Raw genomic sequence first — 27,036 nt, forward strand, 5'->3', positions numbered from 1 at the left:
ACTCTCCTAGTCTTCAAAATTCATTAGCGGTATAACTCGACCCTCCTTCTGTAAGTCTGGGCACTCCCTTTTGAAATGGCCAGGCTTTTCACAATGATAACACCCTGCAGAGTTCTGCATTTTCCTTGCTCCTTTTTTTAAATCAGCCCAGCCCCCTCCCCTATCTCGCCTCTGTCTGCATCCCCCATTTCCTGTTTCTAATCTTTTCTTGACCAAGTGGTCAACAGTGGCTATCATGACTTTAGCCTGCTGCTTTTGTTTTTCGTCCTCCCTTCTTACAAATACTTTCTGTGCTTCCCTTAATAACTCCTCCAATGGCTTATTCATCCATCCATCTATTTTCTGAATCTTTTTCCGAATATCAGGCCAAGATCCCTTCACATAGCTGACCTTTAACATTCCCTGGGCTACAGGGTCATCAGGGTTCATACCTGAATATTTCCTTACTTGTTCTCTCAATCTTTGTAGATAAGCAGAGGGAGACTCATCTTTCTCTTGATTTACCTCAAAGGCCTTATCCAAATTTTGAGATTTGGGTACCGCCAATTTTATTCCCTCTACAATGAGGTCTCTGAGATCCTTCATTTGTGCTCTATCCTCTTTATCATTATTATCCCAATCAGGGTCAGTATTTGGAAATTTTTGCTCTGCTGCCATCACCCCTTGCCCTGGCGGGTGTTGCCTTTCCCATTCTTTCATAGCAGCCCCTCTTATCATTCCTCTCTCCTCTTTTGTAAAGAGGATGTTTAATATGGACATAAGTTCAGACCACGTGTATAGGCTAGAGCCTAGGAACTGATCTATTTGCTCAGCCAGCCCCATTGGGTCCTCTATTAGCAATTTCATCTCCTTCTTAAAATTTCTTACTTCTGCACTCGTTAATGGGGCATTTACATACCCGACTTCCTTTGGCCCCATAGGCACCTCCCTCAAGGGGTAAAGGGATTTAACGGGGTGATGTTCCCTTACTCTCTTTCCTTCAAGAGTTTTTGGAAATGGAAAATTCTGTACATCCTTTTTGCACTGTATTAATTCTTTCCTCAACCATTGATGGGTCATATCTGGTGGGGCAGTTGGCGCCGATGGGCCTCCTGATTCCCCTGGAACCTGTGCGGACCTTATTAGGTCCTCAGACTCTAACAATCTCTGCCCTGGGGGAGGAGGGGAATAGTAGGGAGGAGGAAGGCTTAATAAGGGGTCCCAGGGTTTAGATTCTACCAACTCATCTTCCAAGTTTGGGTTTTTATCTTTCACAAGGTAAAGGGGAGTTTTTTTGTTCTTTAGCCAGCACGTGGCATAATCAGACTCCTCCTTAGAAAAGGGTTTCTTCTCATTAACATAAATTACAAGGTTGGCACAGAGCCAGTCCTCCTCTGACCCATACTTTGGCCAGAATACATCTGGTGGTGAAATGCTTTCTTCAGTCCAAATGTAACAACAGTATTTAATCATTTTCTTTTTGTCCTTTCCCTTGGTCCGATCGCTATCGGTCCAATATTTTAACATCCTACCTAGTGGGCTATCTGGAGGGATGTCCCCGAGGGACTCTACAGGTGCCCCCTTTTCTTCTTCCCCGGCCGGCCAACTGCCTCTATTTCCCATCCTGAGTCTTGTCTGGGCTTCTTTCTCTCAGTTCCTTTCGCTTCGTCTGTCTCTGGCCCTTTCCCTCGCGGGAGAAGGGAACCGCAGATTGAGACTCCGCACTCGCTTCGTGCAGTATGTCGCACGTCTCAGTCACACACAAGCAGCTCCAGACTCATCAGGAATTCCCGACCACCAAGGCAATATATTACTTTCCTTACCTTGGTCCATGCACGGAGTTGCCTGGTCAAACAGAGGCAAGCCCTTTCCCCCTTTTCTCATCCACAACCGGCAGATCCAAGCGTCTGGTCTCGGGCCCTTTAGCTGCCGGAGATGGGCCCCCAATGGCGGAGTCCGAGACCGCTCAATCAGCGGGGCGCGCCTTCCCTTTGTCCACCTCGGGGGTCCCCCTCCGAAGCTTTGGATCCCGGACGAGCCCCCAAGTTGTCGGAAATAAAGCGGTGCCTGTAAGGGAATAAACGCTCTCTCCGTTCTGGAGGAGAAAAGAATTTATTTACAATCTTGCAAGATGGGGCGTCCAGCCAAACACGCGGGAGGCTGGCGCACCAGAGGAAGAGAATGGCGATGTTTAAATCCCCTACTCCTAATTCGCAAGTCCCTCCCCTGTTTCCCCATTGACTGGGTACTACAGAGGTTACAGCCTATCCGAGAACACTAACTAATTCATCTTTTGAGATTTTAATTTGTACAGCCAATCCCAGAGAGCCAACTAGCTCATTATTGAGATTTTGAACTGATTAGCCAATGCCCCCCCAAATTTTTATTTTTTTTGCTGTGAGTTCCCGCCTCTGATACTACCTCATGTCTCTTTACATCAGGCAGATTCTCTCTTCTCTTTGTCTGGGGCTTGTTTAAACTGGTTTTGCCTCCATTTCCCTTATTCCATGCTGTCTCTATGTGAAAACGAAACTTATTCCTTTCTTACATACCCGAGTGGAACCACCTATAAAGGAAGGGAAGGGGAGGTATGACTTATTTGAAAAAGGGATGATTTGGACAGACCCAGAACTCAGTGATGTTTGATCTTTCACTATGGGGGACCTCACAAGGGTAAATTTGGATAAGTATGTTAGAACAAAAAAATGGCTGGAACCAAAATCGAAATTAAAGAAAGGGAAAGGAATATACAAATATAGTTTTTGGCCAAAGAACCAGGAATCACTGAATTCTGAACTGGACCATAGTCACATTTTCCTGTTAAGAACTCTGCAAAAAATACACACAATTGTTTATATAGCACTTACTATGGGCTAGACACTGTGGTAAGTAGCTCATTTTGTCCCCATAACCAAAGTCATGTAAATAGAAGGGCTAATGCATTCAACAGGTCATTCACTCAAAAACTGAAGTCAACCAAAATGATCACACAACATGAGGCAGAGAGGAAAATGGTGAGCCAAGGCTCAAAATCCATGAATATGGAAAAGTCACCAGGAGACTACATGAAGGGGACAACAATGAAGAGAGGTAAAAAGTACCTTAACTAACTTGCCAGATGATTACTCATTCATGTATACATTTATCATTTATTGAGCTTTATTGTAGGGTATGCCGATGTTCAGCTTTAAAAATAATACCAAATTGTCTTAAATGGTGCATGTACTTACACTGATAAAAGAAAACAAGATCCCGTAGATCCTGATCCTTCCAACACTTGGTATTGATAGACTTTTAAATTATTGACATTTCAAATAATTTTATACCCAATGAGATCTTATCATGTCTTCATTTGTATTTCTCTCATCATTCTTGGAGATGTATGCTAGTAGTCATGTACAAGAATGTTCAAAGTAGCACAATTCATAACAGCAAAACACTGGAGACAACTCAAATGTCCACTGAAAGATGAATAGATAAAATATCGGGATATTCATATAGTGCAGCATTATACAGCAGAGAAAATTAATGCATTACTGCTATGAAGAGCAACATGGATGAATAAATATATACAGTATGAGATACTTTTATTAAACTCAAAAGCCAAAACAATATATTATTATCACATACATATTATATGTGATAATACTGATTTATTCTTTTTAAAGCAAGGATATGAGAACAGAAAATTCAGGTTAGAAGTTATCTGTGTGGGGTGGGGCATGCAGGAAAAGGGGATAAAGGACAAGCAAAGAGGGATGAAGTTATTGACAATGTTCTCATTATTGGGTTGGATGATTGGTTCATGGGTGTTTGCTATAAAAATAATTAAATTCAATAGAATAAATAAAATAAAAGAGGGCCCTGGTGGATCACTAATGATGGTATTTCATGAACCAAGGATTATGAATGCTCCAATTCTATGTTCCTGATTCAAGAAAATAAAATAAAACCAAACACTTACTGAGCTTCCAGCATGAGCTGGGCCCTATGTTCTAGATTTTTTCTGCAAAAATAAGTAATCCTGGCACTTGAGCCGTGACGGGTGGCTGTGGGCAGTGAGTGGGTATGGCGAACCCGCCTCGGGGCTGCCGAGAGCTTCCCGGCCGTGCCCCGCGACCTGCAGCTGCCGCCCAGTCAGGGGGCCAGGCCCGCGTTCCCAGAGCAAAGAAGAGAAAACCTCAAGGAACTTCTTTAAGAAGGAAAAACACGTTTTGTATACAAAGAGGAAGATCAGATATTATCCAGTAAAGATCGGAGAATGATGACATCTGAACACCAGGTCCAAGAAAGGACAAAAGTTCTGAAACTTAAAACAAAAATGAATCCGTCTGACTGAGTGGAAAGCTGGCAGAGGAAGAGTGCCGAAAAGGCCTTCTAGCTCTGTACTTACCCAGCTAGAACCTGAAGGACAAAATGAAAACCCTGTTGGGTCTTTCTGGACTACCATGGCAGAAGAAGACGAGCAGAGACTATTTACTGAAAAAGTAAACAAGATATTCTCTGAATGCCTGAACCTGATTAATGAGGGATGCCCAAAAGAAGAAGTATTGGCCACACTGAATGACCTGGTTAAAAATATTCCAGATGTCAAAAAACTTGTTAAATATTGGATATGCCTTGCACGTCTTGAACCAATTACAAGTTCTATAGAAAATATTATCACGATTTATGAGAAAGCCATTCTTGCAGGGGCTCAGCCTATTGAAGAGATGCGACATGCAATTGTAGATATTCTAACACTGAAGAGTCAAGAAGAACTTAATTTTGGAGAAAAGACCAAGGCTTGTGCAGCCACAGAACAAATCCAAGAAGTCAACACCGATAACATAGGTGTTAACCTAGAGCCAGGAAAACTGGAAATGGAAAATAAACAACCTAGAAATGTGATATTTCAGGACTGTGAAGAACAAGAGGACAAAACAAAAGAACCCATCAGTGATGCTAAAACCCCCAGTAAAGAAACTAGAGCAAGTTCCTTAATTAAATACAATATTTCTGCCACACCATACTTGCAAAGTATAAAAAAGAAGATGCAGTTTGATGAAACAAATTCTACGTTTAAAGAGCTGAAGTTTCTAACGCCAGTGAGACGTTCTCGACGTCTTCAAGAGAACAATTCCAAATTGCCAGCTACGCTAAAAGACCATTATCCTTGTGTGTCTTCACTGGAGCAGCTGGCAGAATTGGGAAGCGAAACGGATGCTTTTGTGTGCCGTCCTAATGCAGCGCTCGGTAGGATGTGCTCAGAGGCTGAAGCAGCAGAGGAGAAGTAAAGCTCGGATGAGGAATGGGGTTTTAATATAAATATGGAAATGCATCATCAGAAAATGAGATGTTCTAGGTAAACTTTTTATAAAAGAAGTTTCTTTGCGGTAAGATGGAAAAGGTGTTAAACTTAGTGGCTATTAGAAACTTTAAAACTAGCCTGAGTTTCCATCTTAGTTAAAATTTCAACTTCTGTAGCTTTGTTTGATGTAGTTTATAGGGAGTATTAGAATGGAGTTAGGGATAGAATATATAATATTTAATAACTGTCATTCTAGTTTAGGTAGCATTTCTAAAATAATAGTTATTTTCTTCTACATGATATAAAAACTTGACTGTTAAATCATGTCCCTTGAAACATGGCCATTATATATAGTTAACATTTCTCTTCTCACACATAAATATCACTAATAAAATTGTTTTGTAAAGTCCTGAAGTAATACTTAGATTTGGTAGATACCTCCATAATCTCCAGCTCTACACAGTTTCAAATAAGTGATTTTTCATTGTAAAAGATTAGTTTTAAAACGAATGTGATAGAAGATCCCATATTTCATCTTTTATTTATGTTCATTCATTCTGTTTGTGTAATAGCAGTTAGCTTTGTTCTTGAAACTGTCTTCTGTTCTGGAGAGCAGGAATTTTATTTCTTTTTAACTGTGTACCTAATATGCATCCAATAAATTAAAATACCTGTATATTGAAAAAAAAAAATAAGTAATCCTAAATTCTCAGTGAGTTACAACCAAAAAGGTTTTTTTCTTGCTCAAATTACAGGTTAACTATGCGTCAACAGAGGATCTTGGTTTAGGAATCCAGACTGTCAGAACAACCAACATCTTGAGTATTCGTGGTTACCAATGCCAAAAAGAAACAAATGTTCTGTAGAGTCTTGCTTTGGCAATCAAGTACCTAGCCCACTGCAATAACTGGCCAGAACTAAACAACGCAACCACAAGAGGGCCAGGAAATACAATCCTAACAGGTGACTGGAAAGGGAGAGAACCAGAAATACTTGATGATTGTCATTAATAGACTGCCATCCTAGGAATGCTAGGTGTATTAGTCAGGGTTCTCCAGAGGAACAGAACCAACAGTATCTATCTGTCTATCTATTATCTATCTATCTATCTATCTATCTATCTATCTATCTATCTATCTTTCTTTCTTTCTTTCTACCCACTTATCTGTAAATATTAAGAGATTTATTATAGGAACTGGCTCATATGGCCATGGGGATTGGCAAATCCAAATTACCCAAAGCACACTGCAGGTTGGAAACCCCAATGAAAGTGAAGTTGAATTCTCTAGGGGAAGCTGACTGACTGAAGTAGGGACAGAAATTCTTGTTTCTGACTTCTGAAATAATCAGTTCTGGCTCTAGGACCTCCAACTTGTTGGATGAGGAGACTCCCCTCATTGCTGAGGGCAATCTCCTTTGTTGATCGTAAATGTAATCAGCCCTAGATGCACTCAACTGACTACAGATGCAACTCCATCTATGAAATATCCCCAAAGTAACAATCAGCCCAGAGCTTGCTTGACCAAATTGGACCTAGCCTAATTGACACATGAAACTAACCATAACACTAGATTAGGCACTTAACTTCCTCTGGTCTCAATTTCATCACCTGAGAATCAAAGGGTAAAAGTTCTGTTTCAAAGCTAACTTTCTGTGTCATGCTGGGTGCATGAAAGCTAAATACAGAGTTTACCATTTCCCCTCTTAAAAGGATTACAGTTTTATTTCAAGACAAAACCAACATTTACATTATAGTATATGATAACAAAAGCCAAGTGATGTGGGCCAAAGAGATGTAAACAGCAATTTGGAGCAGAAGTCATGGGGAGGTCTGTCTAGAGAGGTCTAGGCAGGATTCATCTTCACTCCCTATCTTGGGAACACAGAGGAAGCAGACATTTACTTGAAGATCTTCTACACAGAGCAGCTTTTCCTGGTTTCTTCACCATTCAATATTTCCTCAGTTTTTTCTCCTTTAACTTCTTGCCCAGGGTTCAGTGAATGGAAAATAAAGGTGTTGAGAAGGGGAAGTTAAGAGAGAATATCAAATACAATACCATATGAAGATATTAGGGTTGAAGGCTTAGGTTGAAATACTACTAGATATGGGATTTTCAGGTTCCAACAATGTATATATCCATGTCCTTTCTATGGAGACTACAGTTTCTATAGTCAACTCAGAGTATCCAGATCTGGCTGTACTCAATAAAAGGATTCTTCAATGGTGTTTTCCATCAAATGTAATCAAGATGATCCAAATTTCTTTTACCTGATATTTGAGCTTATACACTTCTCTCCATTCATTGTTTAACTTTCCCTTGATAATCCTTTCAAATCATGTAGTTAAAAGTCACTTTAACTCTAAATCAATTAGTAAATAAGGCTCTACTTGTCCTTTACAGGGTTTCAAGCCAATTAAAAAATCTCTCAATACATAATTCGGGGATCTTTGACCACTCTTTCTTTAGCCAGATTTCTTCTCTGGTTCTTTAACTTGGTAAGACTTCTTTCACCCATCTCCTAGTTGATTCATGTACACAGATTCCACTGTCATTTTCTGGTTACCTAGTGGTGATTACAAATTACTGTTCAGTCAGTCACTTGCTGTCATATAAAATATATAAATCACTAAATATATATAGTAGCATGGCACACAGTAAACATTGAATACATGTGAGCATTATTAATAGGGAAGTACAACTGAGATTTTACTTAGAAATTATCACTACTGGCTACTGTTAAAATGAATTTCACAAGCTTTCCCGCTACAGTGCTGTAACTATTTGTCCTTCAGTAACAGAAAGTGTGAAATAAAACAAAGGGAGTCAGACAACATTAGTAATCTGAGACTGGGGGGACTGGATTGGAAAAGGTAAAAGTCCCTTGAGAATTTCTGAAAATCAAGATCAGCTCCTTTTCCACTCCTCTTAATCATGAGTTGCCCATCTTTTGGTAATGATCCAGGAAAACAGTCACCCGTTGAAATGGATGTGGGTAGAGATGTCTCAGAAAATGTCTTTGTGGAAGGGGTCATCTGGCCATCATGACCTTTTGAAATATTTCTCTATCATCCTTCATGTTAGTGACCCTAAAAAGGAACAGGAAAATGCTCCTATCTCTCTGAAAAACAGACTTTTAGCTTGGGATCAAAGGACCAAATGTATACCTTTCCTTTCCTACTTCAAAGCAGATGAGAGCCAGATTTATTTGTGTTGTCCAGCTCCCAACTCTGATCTAATTTGCAAGTTCACATAGCTTAGCTGAAATTGCAGCTCTCTTCTGCAACTTTCCCATGTAAAGTTATTTATCTTCCTTAAAAGTCAACTCAATTTATTCAGGGAGAATGTTCCTTCAAACTCTGTTGGTAATCTATTCCAGTGCTGAATTATTATTGTAATGGCAAAGTTCCTAAAATAACTTTCATTTCTCTTGCAGCTGCAATCACCTCTCACTCTGCTTAAAACCCTTCCACATCTTCCCATTGCTCTTGAGCTAAAGTCTAAAATCTCTAATACTGCCTTTTCTTCAAGCCTTTCATGATCCAGCTTCTGCCTGCCTCGCCAGTCTCATTTTCGGCCCCTGGACTACTCCACATCAGCCCCTTCACTCTCTAGGCTCCAGTCTACTCCCTCGTCCTAGGGCTACTACCTCCTTCCCTGCCTCTAAGTAATTCCTAGTCTTCCTTTGGTCTCATCTTGAATCCCACTTCTTTAGGGAAGGCTTCTCCAACCCTCTAGACATGATCAAAGGTCCCATTTTACATGAACCACAATAGTGATCTATGAATTTATCATTTACGTAATTATTTGTTTAAGGCCGAGCTTTCCTTCCTACGCTGTAAGTTCCGTGAGGGCCAGACCACAGCTGTCTTGTTTATTGTCGTAACCCCTGTCTCTTGCACAGTGACTGGCATATAATAGGTACTTACTAAATATTTGTTGAATGAAAGAATGAATGTAAAAATGGTTAAAAGACTCCCTGGCAAAGCAGGATATGACTCTCGAGGATGAATCTGGACCTGGCATCGTGGGATTGAGAACATCTTCTCTACCAAAAAGGGGATGTGAAATGAAATGAAATAAAGTTTCAGTGGCTGAAAGATTCCAAATGGAGTCAAGAGGTCACTCTGGTGGGTATTCTTATGCACTATATAAATAAGCCTTTTCGGGTTTTAATGTTTTGGAATAGCTAGAAGTAAATACCTGAAACTATCAAACTGCAACCCAGCCGCCTTGACTCTTGAAGACGATTGTATAACAGTGTAGCTTACAAGGGGTGACAGTGTGATTGTGAAAACCTTGTGGTTCGCACTCCCTTTATCCAGTGTATGGATGGATGCATAGAAAAATGGGGACAAAAACTAAATGAAAAATAGGGTGAGCTGGGGGGATTATTTGGGTGATCTTTTTTATTTTTATTTTTTATTCTTATTTTTATTCTTTCTGGTATAAGGAAAATGTTCAAAAAATAGATTGGGGTGATGAATGCACAACTATATGATGGTACGGTGAACAGTTGATTGTATACCACGGATGACTGTGTGGTATGTGAATATAGCTCAACAAAACTGAATTTAAAATTTAAAAAAATGGTCGAAAGAATCCCTGCTCAACTAATGTCCACATGGTTGGACTGGAAGTGTGATGATCACTTTCCTGATTTCTGATCTGCAACCCTGAAGTCACCTCTGTTACTGTATTTGTTTCTTTAACTTTATATTTTTGATATAATCATAGATTCACATGGAGTTGTAAGAAATAATATTGAGATTTCCTATAGATCTTTTGCCCAGTATCCCCCAATGATAACATTGTGCATAACTATAATACAATATCACAAGAAGGAAATGAACACCGAAACAATCTGATTTCATCAGTTTTACATGCGTTCATTTTGTGTGTGTGTGTGTGTATTTAGTTCTATGTAATTTTATCACATACAAAGATCCACATGATTACCACCACAATTAAGATACGGAACAGCTACATCACACGTTACTCTTTTATAGCCACAGCCGTCTCCCTCCCTTCCCCTACCCCACAACCCCTGGCAATCACTAATATGTTCTCCACCTCTATAACTTTGTCATTTCAAGAATGTTATATAAATGGAGTCACACAGTATGTGAAATTTTAAGATTGGCTTTTCACACGCAGCATGATCCCAGTCCATCAAGATCCATCCAAGTTGTATGTATCAATATTTGTTCCCTTTTTTTTTTTTGCTGAGTCGTATTCCATGGTATGGATGTATTACAGTTTGTTTAACCATTCACCCATTGAAGGACATTTGGATAGCTTCTGATTTTTGTCACTGTGAATAAATCTGCTACAAACATGTATGTACAGCTTTTTGTGTGAACATAAATTTTCATTTTTCTGGGATAAACATTCAAAAGTGCAAATTCTGGGTCATATGGTAAACATGTTTAGTTTTTAAAGAAACTGCCAAACTGTTTTTCAGAGTGGCTGTAGCATTTTACATTCCCACTATCAATACACTAATGATACAGTTTCTCCACTACCTTGTCAGCATTTGGCGTTATCAATATTTTTTATTTTAGACATTCTGCTAGTTATATACTGATATCTCATTGTGGTTTTAATTTTTCAAAGATGTTATTTTTTCATTTGCTTATTTGCCATCTGTATAACCTCTTCAGGGTCTCTGTTTCTGGCTTCTCTATCCTGTTCCGTAGATCTCTGTGTGATGTCACCATTTAAAATTAACCAATTCAGAACAGATAGTGCCAGGAAGGCAGTATTCTCAGGAAAGGAGGAAGAGATTCAGAATGCCTACAGAGTTACAGTTCTAGTGGTCAATACATGGGCTCAATTGCATAATTGATGACTATTAGTGGCTAATAGGTTCATTCATTTGTTCATGTGTGGATTATTTATTGAGCATTTTTTATATGCCAAACATTGTCCCCCATGTGCTGAGAACATAATGAAGAAGTGGTTATATAATTTGAAGAAATTTTTTGGTCTCAGTTTTGCAAGCCAGAATCAGGTGACATCACTATTATCTTTTCACAGAATCTGCCAGTTACTAACTTATAATAGAGATATTTGCTTTTCTCTGTGCTTTTCTCTGACACACCTTCTATCTGTTTTAATGAATACTATAAATGAAAGTCAGTTTCCAATTTAAAGCCTAAGGGCATTTTTGGAGCACAGTTGTATATGAGATTCAGGGAGACATTGTTTATGAAGGCAGGAAGATGGGCATGATTCTTCCAGAGAAGCAAAGGAGGAAGATCTGAGTGTTTCATGCTGGGTGGGTGAGTCCACAAACTGGGGCCAAATGGGGCTGTGGCCAAATGGGACCAGGACAACCCCTCAGCAGGTGACTCCACTCATGATTCATTAACTTGTGGGAAGTTTTCCTCCAAAGAGGAGCCCTCTCGGAGCTTCTAGGTTTTCTGATTCTAGAATGGTATCTCTGCATTCTCATCCTTTTCCTTCTTCTGTGTTTATCCTCTTCGCTCTATATCCACACCAGCATAGCATGCTGTGAGGGAAATCTGGAGTGGGGATGAGGAGCAGGGGGTGATCAATAATACATTTCAACCACAGAGACACATGTTCACATTTTTCCTCTCATTTCTGGTGCCATTGCCTCCTCTTCAAATGTGACTGGGACTGAAGCTATTGCTCTTAGTTTCCTTGATCATAGTGGAATCAAATGATCAGTTAATGCATGTTTATTAAATGCATACAATGTGCTTGGCACTGTGCTTTGGGCTTTAGAAAACCCAGAAAGGGTTGAATACATGATCAGGCCCTATGTCAAACCCCTCATCCTGAGCTAAATTCACTCCCCTCAAACCCACTAAAGGCCTCTCCAGAATCCCAAAATTTTCAAGTCTTTAGATCCCTCTATATGAGCAATCTCTTGTCCACCTCCTTCATTTTCAGATGAGGAAATTGAAGCCCAGAGAGGTAATGTGACTCTCCCAGTCATTTGGTAGTTGAGGGGTGAAAGGCCAAGACCAATGCCTCCCTGATTCACCAACTTACCTTTGACTCAGCCTACAAAATTTCCCTGAACCAAGTGCTCCCTTCCTGGGCACACAGATTTCCAGGGTGAGCTGTCCCATCTTGGCCCTCAAAAGCTTCTTAGCCTGTGTTAATCATCCTCATTCTTACACAATGGAGAGAGAAGCCACAGTGGATGCTGAGATGTGCCATCTATGTCCTCCATTAGCACTGAAATACTTTGATCTCCCAGCTGCAGGGAGTACCGTCAACAGGGCCTTCAGCTGTCAATCCTCTTCAGAATTATTTAGAGTCACCTCATCCTCCTGGGTCAGCCTGTATCCAATAACCTGTCAACAGGGAGTTACAAAGGCCAGCTACCCTCCCCCGCCCCCACCCCACTCTGCACAACTTTATAGGACCATCCCAGATTTGGAGCTGCCCAAGGAGGATCGAAGCTTTGTTGGGACTGTATTACAGCCCACTGTAATCTGTAGTATGTTTCTTATGTGCTGCTCTCTGTCTCAGAATTTGCTTCCTGGAAACCCAGCCTGTGGAAGTTGTTGCCAGGAGTGATTCGAGAAAACAGATGCTAAGATGGGATTTGGAACTGGCTCACTAACTGTTCAGTTGGCAATGAGGACACCATCACTGGTGGTAGGTGGAGGACAGAGAACACCTGGCACAGGTAGCAGTGAAATCATCAACACTGATACCAGTGGTGAATGGGAAAGGTATTCTTGTGGGAGAGACCAGCACTAGCAAGTGCCATGTAACAGGTGTTTGAGAAATATGGAGGAAAAGTAACTCTGAGGATAATGAAATTGGGTGGCTGTTGCTAAGCACAACTGACAGCATAAGAACTAGATAATGAAAAGTTGAGAGGGATTAATTGGCAATTAAAGTCTGAGTGTGAAAGGCAGAGGGCTTTCTTGGTAGCATAAATAGAGGCTCTCATCTCCAGCAGCCTGAAGGATGAGAAGCTGAGGACCAAGTAGGATTTAATCATAAGACTAGCGGAATTCCAAGGAAGGTTAAGATTTCAAGTTGGGCATGACCACAGTGTCAAGATCCTCACTTCAATTGGAGAAGACACATGGATGGGGACATTTGGATAATCACCTAAAAACCTGGAATAATGATTCCCCGATATGCCCTGAAACTCCACAAGGGCCCACTTCTTCTACTAAGTGCCACTGCTCTCCCTTGTTGAAGGTGATGCAGAGGCCTTTCCCTTGTAGGACATTAGTGCCCCTCAGATCTGCCTCCATCTCTCCTGGCTGCCAGGTCAATAACTAGAATTAAATCACAACCAAACCTGACTGATGAATGTACTGGGCCTGACAAGGGAGGGAAGGTTGTTTACCCCCATGAAGCAGCAGGACCTAGCCAGCACATACCTGCAAGAGCCAGGAGACACAAAGAGGACTGAATTTTGAGGATCCTGCATCAAAGTTGACAGAACATAGAGTTGGATGATGAAGGATTTATCAAGGGGGCAGTATTCTCCAGGAATATGGGCTTTAACACTCTAGCAAGGACACCTGGAGATTATGTGAACACACTACTTGATGGCTCCTAGAAGCATGGAAAAAGACATAATCCACACTAAATGAAGTAGAAATGTATAATTGCCATAGAATGGAAGAAGAGATTAAGGGGTTCAAAAGTAGGCATGCTGGAGTGGATATTCTTTGTCAGGTTGGAAAATCCATCAGATAACAATGCTCCATGAAGTGCTCCCATCCATACACACAATTAAGGAATATGCTGATCAAAGGGTGCTAGCATCATTAAGAAGTTCAGTGGTGGCTCTCCTCTGTGGACCAGTACCAATGGTAGGAGATGCCATTACTGAACTGGACTCCTGATAGTAGTGGGGATGATAGGAGCCCACAACATTAGCAGCAGGTGATGTCAATTAACCCTCAGAAGTCAAATAGATGCAACTTATGGTAATGAGGGGAAAGGGCACAGGGACAGCCAGAGAGATATAACCAACAGAGAATGATGGAGATAGTTTATCAATTCCATATTACCAGGAGTAAAATAGATGCACAGGCACCAAGGAAATTACTTGTTCTGTAAAATAGACAGAAATCAAATGTGTATGATTAGGATGCTGAAGGAAATTGCCACAGTAGAAAGTTATGATCCCTCATACAGTTTCCAGATCTTATCCAGTTTTCAGACCCAGAGCCCACTGACTGAAGGAGAGAGGAAGAGTCCCCAGGAGGAAGGATAGCAGAACAATAAGTTAATAGATAATGATTCCTCCAGTACTTCCCCAAAGGAATCTACAGACATTTACTCAAATAACCACACTCTGGGCAAAAGAGAATGTGCAAACATTTCAAGTCTACTCACACATTTCATCTCTGATACACAGAGATTCAAAGCATCGACATGGGCTTTCTGTTAGAGTAAGGGCATATGAAACCTGGTGATAAATGGATCTTGGGCCCATGTCTGGATTACAGTATGCCCACTAGACCAGGGACCCAGCCAGTTGCCCCCTTTCCAGTTCCTGAATGTGTTATTGGAGAAGACACATTTGGTAGTAGGCACAATCTTCACATTGATTCCTTGGCTTTTGGGGTGAGAGTTGTTTCAGAGAGCAAGGTTGGGTGAAAGCCTCTGAAAATGTACTTTCTTCACCTGCTAAGACAGTGTTCTAGTTTGCTAATGCTGCCAGAATGCAAAACACCAGAAATGGATTGGCTTTTATAAAGGGGGTTAATTTGGTTACAAAGTTATGGTCTTAAGGCCATAAAGTGTCCAAGGTAAGTTATCAACTATTGGGTACCTTCACTGGAGGATGGCCAATGGCATCTGGAAAACGTCTCTTAGCTGGAAAGGCATGTAGCTGGTTTGTGCTCCAAAATTCTGGTTTCAAAATGGCTTTATCCCAGGACGGTCCTCTCTAGGCTGCAGTTCCTCAAAAATGTCACTCTTAGTTGCTCTTGGGGTATTTGTTCTCTCTAAGCTTCTCTGGAGCAAGAGTCTGTTTTCAACGGCTGTCTTCAAACTGTCTCTCATCTGCAGCTCCTCTCAGCTTCTGTGTGTTCTTCAAAGTGTCCCTCTTGTCTGTAGCAAGCTCACTCCTTCTGTCTGAGATTTTTAGGGCTCCAGTGAACCAATCAAGGCCTATGCTGAATGAGCAGGGCCACATATCCATGGAAATTATCCAATCAGAGTTATCACCTACAGTTGGGTGGGTCTCATCTCCATGGAAACACTCAATCAAGGAATTACAATATAATCAACACTAATATGTCTGCCCACACAAGATTGCATCAAAGATAATGGTGTTTTGGGGGACATAATACATTCAAACTGGCACAGATAGTAAATCAAAAAGAATATCACATCCTGGATAGAAATTAGTGCCATCTATGAAATCCTAAATGATGTAGAGGTAGTGATCCCAATCATATCTCCATTTAATTCACCAGTCTGAGCCCAGAAAAAACCAGATGGATCCTTGGTTAGGACTATAGATACTGCAAACACAAGCAAGTACTAGTGCCCATTTCAGCTGTTCTCCCAGAGGGTATCCTTCAGAAAGCAAATTAATATGATATGTGGTTACCAATCTGGTCAATCATTCTTTTGCATTTCTAGCATAAAATATACCTAGAACTGTTCAGACTCACTTGGAACAGAACTCTATATATTTACAATCTATCTTTCCCTCAGCCTATATTAACCCCCTAGAGAACTGGACTGGCTGGACATTACATCATGAAGAAGTATGGCTGCTGTTACACATAGACCATCCACTGGTCTGCTATATTGATGACATCATGCTAACTGGGCCAGATGGGGAAAAAAAAATACAGCTAGCTCATTGGAAGCCATGCATACTTCAGAGAATATGATATAAAGTATGAAAATTTAGTGGGCCCCATATTGGTAAAAATTTTAGGTGTTCAGTGGTCTGGGGAATATCACGCATCCCCTCTGCAGAAAAGGACAGATTATTTCATCTTGTACCTCCCCACACAAACAAGAAAGCCCAGTGCCTGGTAGGCCTCTTGAGGTTCTGGAGACTGCATATTCCATACCTAAGACTATTGTTCCTGTATACCTGGTGACATGGAAGATTTTCAGCTTTCAGTGGAGCACAGATCAGGAAAGGGCTCTGCATATCATCAAAGCTATTATGCACTTGGACTTGACATTTGGTCTTAAGGCCTAGCAGACCTATGATATTAGATGTATCAGTGGTGGGAAAAGACTCTATGTAGAGGTTATGCCAAGATCCAAGGAGGAATTACAACGTATACCTCTAGAGTTCAGGAGCAAAGTCATGCCAACTCTAGCAAATAATTATCCACCTTTCACAAAGTGAATTCTGGCATGCTACCAAATCATGGTAGAAATGGAGTGACTGACTATGTACACAAATGACCATGGAATCAAAATTTTCCACTATGAGCAGGATTCTTTCAGACTCACCAAGTCACAAGGTTGGACAGGTCCAGCAGCAATCTATCGCAAGATAGAAGTAGCACATGAAGGATTGAGCATGAGTAGGGCCAGAGAGCACAAGCAAAGTGTATGAGTAAGTAGTACAGACCCCCATGCTATTCCTCACTGTTGAAAAAGTACCTCTCTCTCAATTCATGTCTATGACCCTACATAGGATCTCTGATGACCAACTGATGCATGAGACAAAAGCCTGAGAGCTTGATTCAAGGATGGATTGGCTCAATATTCAGGTTCAAGTCAGTCCTTGAAGGGGTAATTGATCATCATGAAGAAGTACGGCTGCTGTTACACAGATGCTTCTTGAAAGTCCTTGGTCTAATCTTGGTGACAAATGGACAAGGGCAGCAGCCAGAGTCTAAAAAGAGCAGGACGACCAGGACGAGACCCCTCAGGGATAAGGATCTGGGTAATGCCATCAGGTAAGCCACCAAGACTAGCAGAGGTGCTAGATGAGGGGAAGGAGAATCCAGAATGGCTAACGAGGAAGTATATGTGTTTTAGCTGCAACAGGAAAACAGCTACAGTGACTGGGGCTGTAACTTGTCCAACTAACTTTCCTCTTCTAAGTTTCCCCCAAGATTAAAGGTCCTCTGGAATCCTAGAGGAGCTGCTTCTAGAACTTAAAAAAAAAAAAGTGGCTTTAAGTAGGGCAAAGGAAAATCTGTAGTAGAGGCTAGGATGTGCTACCTGAATTCCCTTCAGTACTGACAGACATTCCTGGGGGAGCTCCCATTCCTGGAAGATACCCTCAGCTGTCAGCCTTTTGCAGTATTTGTCTTGTCCAAAGAAAGTTTCCTTGTCCCAGGTTATGACCTCTTTTCTGGGGCAGCCCCACATCCAAAGACTGAAGGAAAGTGTGGTTGAAGAATCCTTGTTTCTTAGTGATTGCTGAGTCCTCAGTATGTAGGAAATACTTTGCACATGGTAGTTTCTTACTACATTTTTGTTTATATGAATTGGGGAGTCCATAAGGAATGAGCATCTGACATTTTTAAGGATTAACACCAAAGACAGGCCCTGACTAGCCTGGCAGGGAAGGCTTCAGGTATGGAGCTCCCCTAGCTGAAGGGGTAAGTTCAGGCTAAGGAATTTAATGAGTAGGATATTGTCTCCTTAGCATTCAATCAAAACTCCCTGTCTGAAACCTTACAGTACTTGCAATATATGCCATAAAATAAAATTATTTGATTAAATACCATTTTATTTTGCTTATTCTTGTTCCATTTGTGATCATCTTTTTCTATAGAAAGTAAGTAAGCACGTCAAAGGACAGACCAATTTTTAATGTTTAAAAATTATTTTTATTTACTTATTTTTAAATGCAATTTTATTGAGATATATTTGCACACCATATAATCCATCCAATGTATACAGTCAGTGGCTCACAGTATCATTATATAGTTGTGCATTCATTGCCACAATCAATTTTAGAACATTTTCATTACTCCAAAATAAAGAAAAAAATAAAAATAAAAAAGAACACCCAAACATCCCATACCCCTTATCCACCTCCCCCCGCATTATTTATATATATTTTTTGTCTTTATTTTATTACTCATGTGCCCATACACTGGGTAAAGGGAGTGAAGGACCAATTTTTAAACATCTCTATTTTCTAAAGTCTTGGAGGATGCTCATTACATATTGGCCAATAAGCTGACTTCTAACCCAGCTAATGGATACAGTACAATTTATATCCCTCAATTTCCAAGCAAGGTATCAAGGCACTTTTTCACTTTAATTTGCTTGGAATCTGCCATCTAGAAGAGTACTGGGGAGAAGGGTGACATTGTTAAAAAGCAATAGAAAAGCTGTGATCCCAAAGGAGGCATACTGGGTTGAGATATACCTCTCTCCCCTCCCCTTCCTATCTCTAGTCTCTCTCAATCCCATTGTTTGTATTTCATCACAAGGAGTAAAAGATTATTTCATTCTCTTTCTAAATCCGAAGTCAATCAGTGTCACTGATCTTGTCCATCTGTTTGGCAGAACTATTGTCCACACTGCTAGAAACAGGAGATCTTGGGCAGAATACAGCCAACTAGTTGGAAAACTAACCAACCAACCACCAACCAACTAACTGACCAGCCAACTTGGCTTCCTCTTCTATTTGTTTTCCAGGCTGTGAAATTAATTCAGTGCATAACATCGTTGTTGTTGCTGGTTCTAAATTCCCAGTTTATGTATGCAAATAGGGATAACACTCAAAGAATTTTTCTAGCAGACCTCTGAAATACCCTGTGCTTTCTGGCTGCAGCCTTTTCATTTATAATCTGCAAAAGTGTATCTCAAAGAGTATGGCCTGACAGTGTAAGAATGGTGCTTTATTCATTTTGTCTTATAGTTTAAGGCCATCCTGTGCTAAATGTTATTTTCTTGTTGCTTTTTGCTAGTGGTGTCACTGAAAGAAATATTAAAATGAATGAGGTCTGGCTGTGCCTGAACATCCTGGCTTTTCAGCTGCAGAAATCGCTTTTATAAGTGATTAAAATGAAATAAACCAGTTTAAGAAGCAACTAGCATTTATATTTCTCTAAATATCTCAAAGAAAAACCTAATACCCTGAACTTTAAAAGTTAAAAGCTTTTTTCATCTACATTTTGTTATGATTTGAAAGTTCTGGGAAGGCAGACATTGCTTATAGGTTTTGTTTTACTGTGCTATGAAATTTGGGATCAAAATTGCTGGGTTCAAATCATAGTTCTGCTAGATAGTTCCTATATAACTTCGATTACTTGTTCTCTCATTGGCTCCATTTTCTTAGTTATAAAATTGATACAAAAGAGATGACATAATAGTGGAAAGCATTAAGTGAAAAATGTAAATCATCTGCCACAGAGTCTAGCACATAGGGGCACTTGGGAAATGTTACTTGCTTTTTTTTTTTCACTCTACTTTTTATTGATGTCATAAAGAATGAATCAATAATAGTGATGATAGGTTGACATTTGAATGATAAACAGTGACTAAAAATTCCCCATGGCCGTTCCCAGTCTGAGATCCTATACCTAGATCCTACCTTGTGCTCACCAGTAGGGCAGATTCCAGAGAGAGATTACTGAACTGCAAAGGATCCTGAGAGGTAGTTGAACTTTGGGGTGCACAGATCTCCCATATTTCCATAGAGCTGGGAGGGAAAAAGGAAAATAGATGCAGGTAGGAGGAATAAGCCCAGCACAGCTTCTTCATCATAAAACTTAAACCTCATTCTCTGCAAGGGAGATCCCAAGGGCCTGAGGCTGGCAACACTGGCCTCACATTAGGCAATTAGCTCTGCTGCTAACTCCACCCGGAGTGCCAGGATGGACAGACAGTCTTGTCCACAGCCCCACTATGACTTATTCCTTCTTCACTATGAACCTTGATTGTCCCAGGGCTTACAGAAGGCATTAAAGGAGATGGACTCAGGAAGAGAGTGGGGGTCACAGTTTTCAGATGAGCTTATTTGGGGCAAAGAGGCTTGAGTGACTCAGGGAGGCTGCCTGCAGATGTACATGGAGGGGTGGGGCGGATAGTGCCAAGACCATGGTGCTCAAGGAGAACTGTTGTTCTTAAGTATCAGGAAAGATGGAGACTGGATACCTGGCAACAATATTCTCCTCCTTCCTTCTGAGGATTTTCACAGGCTGCATGCTGATTTTGAAACACACACATGGAATTACCTATGTTTTCAGGTTAGTGAGATTTTAGTTGTGTAAAAATAAGGAAGAAGTGGGGTAGAGAGAAAAAGCTGGCTAGGATACAACATGTGTACTAGATAGGATCCTAGCAGCTGAAAGTACACACTAAGAGATAAAACCTAAATACCAAAAACAATTAAGGAATAATGCACAAGTTAAGGATAGAATGTTTTAGGCAGAAAAAAACAAAGAAAAAGATTACAATTCCAAGTTGACTATGAAATAGGTAGTATGGTGTGGCTGAAAGTCCATATAAATAGGAAAAGAAGATAAGGTATTTTGTTTTTCATATTATTAAGCTAAGTGACTGCTAGATCCTCTGTTTCCCATCTGTGAAAGGAGGTTAATAATACATGATCTATAAGGTTGTCTGCAGGATTGAATGAGATGGTGCATGATGTATAAGTCAGGATTCTTTGTTGTAGGCAACAGAATCCAGTTTGGGTCAGTTTAGGCTGAAGGGAACAGATAATCTACAGAATTTCCATCATGGCTAGAAAATTGGGTTTAGAAGCCGCACAGTCAGAGATGCTTAAAATTGGATATAAGATTTGGTCTGGGGGCAACAACCTGCCTCCAACTCTTAGTGCTGGGACACTAGGTATTACGACTAGAACCCCCTTCACCGATGCCATAAGAAGCCGGCATCTTTACCAAAATGGATCTGTGTGGTATCTGCCTTTTTAAGCTACTGGTTTCCAAAGCAAAGACTGAAGCAGGTAGTCTGATGCAAAATCTAAGTCACATGCGAGGTCCTAGCTGCAAGGGAGTCTAGGAAAGTACGTCTGGTATCTATAGTGAGGAATTTTCCATTCTTAGGAAAGGTGTTGAAAAGTGCTGGGAGATTGAAAAAAGTGACAAATGTTTAATATGTATTCATAAATCTTCCATTTATATTTATTCAAGAGCAGGGTCTTTAATTTGTCAATGAAGAAGGTATCGGACCAGGGGGAAGGGAAACCACCGAACGTGGTCTAATGGCTCTGGACCCCAGTGATTGGGAGATGTCAATTTTGATTCATGTTGATGGGATTTAACCTCACTGTTAATTTTCTTCTCCTGTGAGAATCTGATGAGCTAATTTTAAGGATAAGCAGTGGCAGCTACATGTTCAAGTCCACTAAATAATTCAGTTTGCTTTTAGAGCTTTAGGCTAGTCCCTACTTCCATTCTTTATGTAGGCATTTCAACATCACTCACAAACAGTACATTGTGATAAAAGCTTTGCTACAGAAAAAAATTTCTTATTTAGAATCAAGGCATTCACCCCTGGCTAAAAGAACTGTTTGGCAGAAAAAGAGAAAAATACCGACTCCCACCTGTGGTGCCTGCTTAATAAAAAGCAAATATATGTTTCTTCTTGCTGTTTCCTTAGCTACTATATAAATAAAGAGGTTACTGAGATTTCACAAGCTGGCCTGGCTCTGCAGTGAGCAGGGAAACAAGCACAATTCTTGTGAGTGTAAGTAATTGATGGCTTTTGGTTCTTATTTAACCTATTTTTTTTCTCTCTACCAACCCCTCAAACTTCCTAGTGCCCTGTTTGAAATTTCAAAGGTCACTGCAATTCTTCCTTACGATCTGGAGCCAAAGGAAAGTTTGGTTGGTGTTGCCACCATACCCTCAGATCTGGGCTTGGCCTTGGCACCAAGTTGACATTTGACACATGTCTAGAGTAAATGACAACGAGGCACTGTGACCTAACCCTGCAATTCCCAGATGCCAGGCCCATTCAGGGCATGGTACACTGGGTCATGCATTCGCAGTAGGGAGCTTTGGGGAAATCGCGGACTCCCTGGGTGCCCTGGCAGGTAAGGGCAATGACTGAGGTGGGGGTAGTAGAGAAGAGGAACTCTGCCCATCAGTGTGGATTGAGGCAGCGTCTCATCAGTATACTATAAGTCCCCAAACACCCCAGCCGGGCTGCTGACAACACTGTCTTCTGCTCCCTCCTTGACTTTCCCTGACCTGACACTGCAAAAATCATTGAAAAAGGCATGCGTGGGTGATTGACTCAGGCTTTCCTAGGGGTAATCCTGTCCTGCCAGGGGCCCCTGTTGCTCAATTTCCTTTATTAAGGACGTTGGAAATCCTCTCTTGAGCTCTAAAGCCACTCCCCCACTTTTCTACATTCTTATGAACAAAAGGACAGGAAGTTTCTCTCTCTATTTCTCCTGTGTTCTCTATTCTCTAGGGGACTGGAGAATGCACATGCTGTTACTCATGGGCCCTTGGGGCAGGGTTCTGTCAGACTATTTTTAAATCAGTGCAATAACATCTGTGAACATAACAGTAGCCACTGTGCTGCTGCTGACAGCAGATTCACAGAAGCAACATGGGGTCCTTCCTAGGAAGCACTTCTAAGACTGCTTTTATGTTCAAAGGACAAGAGAGGCTAGGAAAATATTAAAAGTAGGTTGAGGCCTTCCATCCAACACCCTTGAGAACAACTGGTCTCATGCACCAGCTCTCAAATTTTGGCATGAATCAGACTCATCAGGAGGGCTTGTTAAGACACAGATTGCTGGGCCCTGTCCCCAGGATTTCTGATTCAGTGAATGGAGTTGGGGCCACAGGATTAATTTCCAGGTGAAGAAGCTGCTGCTGGTCCTGGGACCACACAGAGAGAAACACTGTCTTGGTGCATCATTCCCGTGACCTGCAGGAACCAGAGGGGTGTGAGCTCAGAGCTTGGTGCTGTTGCTTGTTATCTGTATGACCTCAAGCAAGTTACTTAGCCTTGCTGGGCCTCAGTGCCCTCATTTGTGTTAATAACACCAAGCTATAAACTAGTTAATATAAAGCCAGGATGAAGCACAGTGCTTAGCAAATGGTAGGTGTCCAAAAGGTATTGATTGCTGTCACCAATCACCCTTTTCCTCTCTCCAACTTACTACCATTTTAAAAGTCACATCAAGGGGGAATGCTAAGGTTAATCTGATACTTCTTGATCCTGACTATATATTAGAAAGTTTTAAAATCATACATGCTTCTGTTTCACGCTGTTCTACCTGAATCCAAATCTGTGTGTGAGGTCCATGAAGCTAGAGATTCTCAGTGCTCGGTAGGGGATTCCGAGGTGCTGCCCTGACCGACTTCTCCAGTTTTCTTACAGCAGGAGCTCTACCCCACTCCTGAGAAGTCAACTCAGAGACTTCTCTTTCAGTTCCTCAAGGTTCCCTTGGCTCCTTCCTTTGCACAAAGCATTCCCTCTGCCTGTTAGGCTTTTGCTTCACCATCTGATAAATTCCTATCCTACTCTTTAGATCTCAGCTCAATTATTGTTCCCTCAGGGAATCTTAGGCTGTCTGCCAGGCTTGAACACTCTCATAGAACTCTCATAGAACTGTATACAACTCCTTACACTTTTATATTTGATTAAATTTTTTATGCAATTTTATTAAGATATATTCACACAGCATCGAAACCATCTGAAGCATACAATCACTGGTTCACCATTACCAACACGTACTGTTTTGCACACAGCCCCCCCATGATCAAATTTAGAACATTTTCATTACTCCATAAAAGAAATAAAAATAAAAAAGAAAACCTTAATCCTCACATATTCCTTATCCCCCCATATTATTGACCCATAGTATTGATGTGGTACATTTGTTACTGCTGATGAAAGAATATTAAAATATTGCTGTTAACTATAGTCCATAGTTGGCAATAAGCACATATTTTTCCCATATACCCTTCTATTATTAACTCCTTATAATAGTGTTGTACATCTGCTGTAGTTCATGAAAGAAGTTTTTTTATATTTGTACTGTTAATTATGGACATTGTTGACCACAAGAGTCACTGTGTTATACATTCCCATGTTTTAACCTCCAACTTCCTTCTGGTGACATACATGACTCTAAACTTCCCCTTTCTACCACAATCACACACCATTCAGCTCTGTTAATTATTCTATTTGATTAAATGTTGACTCAAATATCAATATCCTCACTGAACTACAAATTAATGGAGGGCAAAGCCCATTTCTACTTTTTGCCATATACCTGTGAAGTTGACATTTGTCCTGTACTGGGGTCATCCAGTATCTGTGAACAGTTTTCCTAAATTTGGCAAGTTTTCTTCATTAAGAGTCCTGTGTCTTCAAGAAAAAATCCAGAATTCACTTACCTATCTTCCCTTGCAACAAAAATTCAGGCAAATTGCTCAGGATCTATCAGTCAGATAAAGTTGTGTGAGTCTCTGATTCAGAAGCAACTGCTTAAAGAAGTAGGTACTGTGAGGAATCCATCTTTTGGCAATGGTGGTAGTGGAGACATACAGCTTTTAGAGGGTAGTAGTGGTGAAGATTCTGTCATCTGGTTTCCAGCATGGCTGGGGCAATCTGTGGTATTCATGTCCTGTGTGGGGGTGGTGAGGGGGTATTTGTTAAGCCTTTTCTATGGTTAAGTGCTGTGCACAATATGCCAAGTGGATTCTCACTGATCCTCACAACCTTACTAATATCATTTCACTCTGTAGTGGACCACATAATTCTCAAGATATTGGCTGCCCTCCCTTGGGGAGTATTATATTTACTAGCCTGATCGAGGTAGGCTTGGTCACATAACTTGCTTTGACCAGTGAGATCTGAGCTAGCATGTGATTCTCTCTGTCTCCATACTCATACATCCCCACCCCCACCCCCACTGCCAGCTAAGAGTCAGGCAATGTTCCATATAGAGGCTGCTCTGCGGTCCTGGAGAGGAGATGACATGGAGCTGAGAGGCAGTCAACCTGCACTGAACAGAAGAGGAAGCAAATCATTTTAAGAATTTGCTGTTGTTTGTTTCCATGGCATAGTCTAATCTGTCCCGACAGATACACCCATTTATAGATGAAGACACGAAGGTCAAAGAGTAGTTGAGAGAGCATTGAATCCAGGTGCTTTTATGCCAGAGCCCATTATACTTCAGTTACATGCTAAACTATATTCAGCTTAATCAAGAAAACAAAAAGAAAAACTACCACCAATTACATATATATATATATATATATATATATACACATATAGAAAGGAGAAATTAGAAATAACCACAGATTCGAGGATATTTAAAGCATTATTAAACATCACTTTGCAAAACTATATGCAAACGAACTTGGATAAGAGGATAATTTTCTAAGAAGTTAAAACTAACAAAATTAATTTCAGAAGATATATAAAAACCAAACAGACCAACAACCACAGAAGAAATTGAAAAGATTTTTAAAGATCTATCTACCCACCTCCCCAACTCCTCTGGCTGTTGGTCACTGCTGAAAATGACAGGTCTGGATTGTTTCATGAGTAAATTATTCCAAACCTTTAAGTAGCAGATGGCCAAAAGATATTTAATGAAGTTCAGTAATGATCGTTGATGAAAAAACACAAACACATAGTAAAACTAATAGAGGGATACTTTCTCCACAAAAAATAAAGATATTTCCAATCTCAAGTCAGCATTAAGCTTAAGGGCAAAAATACCAGAAACTTTTAAGGACAAGTTTTCCTACTCTCAGCACTATTTTGAAACATTGTTTTGTAAGTATCATCTTTTAAAGTTAGTTAAAAATACGAATAAGAGATAAAAGTATTGTACCCAGAAAACTAAAGAAAATAAACCAAAAATTGTTAAAATAGTAAGAGATCTTAGAAATTTGTCTATTTTTACAAAAATAATGATGTCTACCAATTGTATATCTATATCTATATCATCTATATCTATATCTATACCTATCTACATACCTACCTACCTTTCTATTATCTATCTAGAACTTCTGTTTCTTCTTAAGATGGAATAAGAGGGACTGGATTTACCCTCTCAACCGAAACAACCAAAAAACTGATGCAATATATGAAAAACATTTTGAGCCACTGGACATGAGGCAACGAAGGACAGTGATTTCTGAGAGACAGAAAACAAAGGGGGTAAGTCCCATGATAGCCTCCGCTTACTGCCATGAGAGTTTCCAGGCTATGGTACAGGGAGGGGAAGCCAGGCAGTGTCCACTGACTCTCAATGTTGAGGAGATGGTTTTTGGACATAGAGAAAATTTGGGGAATAGAAGAAAACTAAAAGTCTATAATTAAAATCTTCAAAGAGTAAGAGAAGTTGTTGCATTCATCGAATAAAATCTGCATCTTAGGGAAAAGAGCAAAGACAAGAAAGAACTCCTGGAAGTTTTAAATATGAAAGGAGAAAAATAAAGAAAGATTGGAAGACAAAGTTGGAAAAATCTTGGATAGAGAACAAAAAGACAAAAAAGGAAAACAAACAAAACAAAACAAAAACAGCAGCCCTGAAAAGTAGGAGAAAAAACAAGAAATTTTGAGGATCAATCTATTAGGTAATAACAGTTCTAGAAACAGGAAACAAAAAACTGAGGGGAAAAATTATTAAAATAATACAAGCTAGTATCTCATAATAGAAGAATTTGTTTCCAGATAGAAAGAGCCCACCATGGACCCAGCACAATGAAAGAAAAAAAGACTCATACCAGCGTGTTCCACTATAACATTTCTGTAAGATGGGAATAAAGAGAAAAAATCTTACAAGCTTCCAGGGGTTAAAATAGATCATTTCCAGAAGAGCAAGAATAAGAATGGCATTCATCTTCTCAATATCAA

General features: G+C 40.3%; 1 protein-coding gene across 1 annotated transcript; it reads left to right on the top strand.

The window, feature by feature from the left end:
- The first annotated feature begins 4,012 nt into the window (after positions 1-4,012).
- Positions 4,013-5,919, top strand: LOC119539949 (cytoskeleton-associated protein 2-like). The gene has a single exon (XM_037843870.1). The coding sequence runs from the start codon at positions 4,428-4,430 to the stop codon at positions 5,253-5,255; it is 828 nt and encodes a 275-aa protein (XP_037699798.1). The 5' UTR covers positions 4,013-4,427; the 3' UTR covers positions 5,256-5,919.
- Positions 5,920-27,036: the final 21,117 nt, after the last annotated feature.

Source organism: Choloepus didactylus, chromosome 7, assembly GCF_015220235.1.
Source record: "Choloepus didactylus isolate mChoDid1 chromosome 7, mChoDid1.pri, whole genome shotgun sequence".
NCBI lineage: Eukaryota > Metazoa > Chordata > Mammalia > Pilosa > Megalonychidae > Choloepus > Choloepus didactylus.

What these genes read in the sequence shown, in the direction of transcription:
- LOC119539949 (XM_037843870.1), top strand. Translation starts at nt 4,428, where the DNA reads ATGGCAGAAGAAGACGAGCAGAGACTATTTACTGAAAAAGTAAACAAG.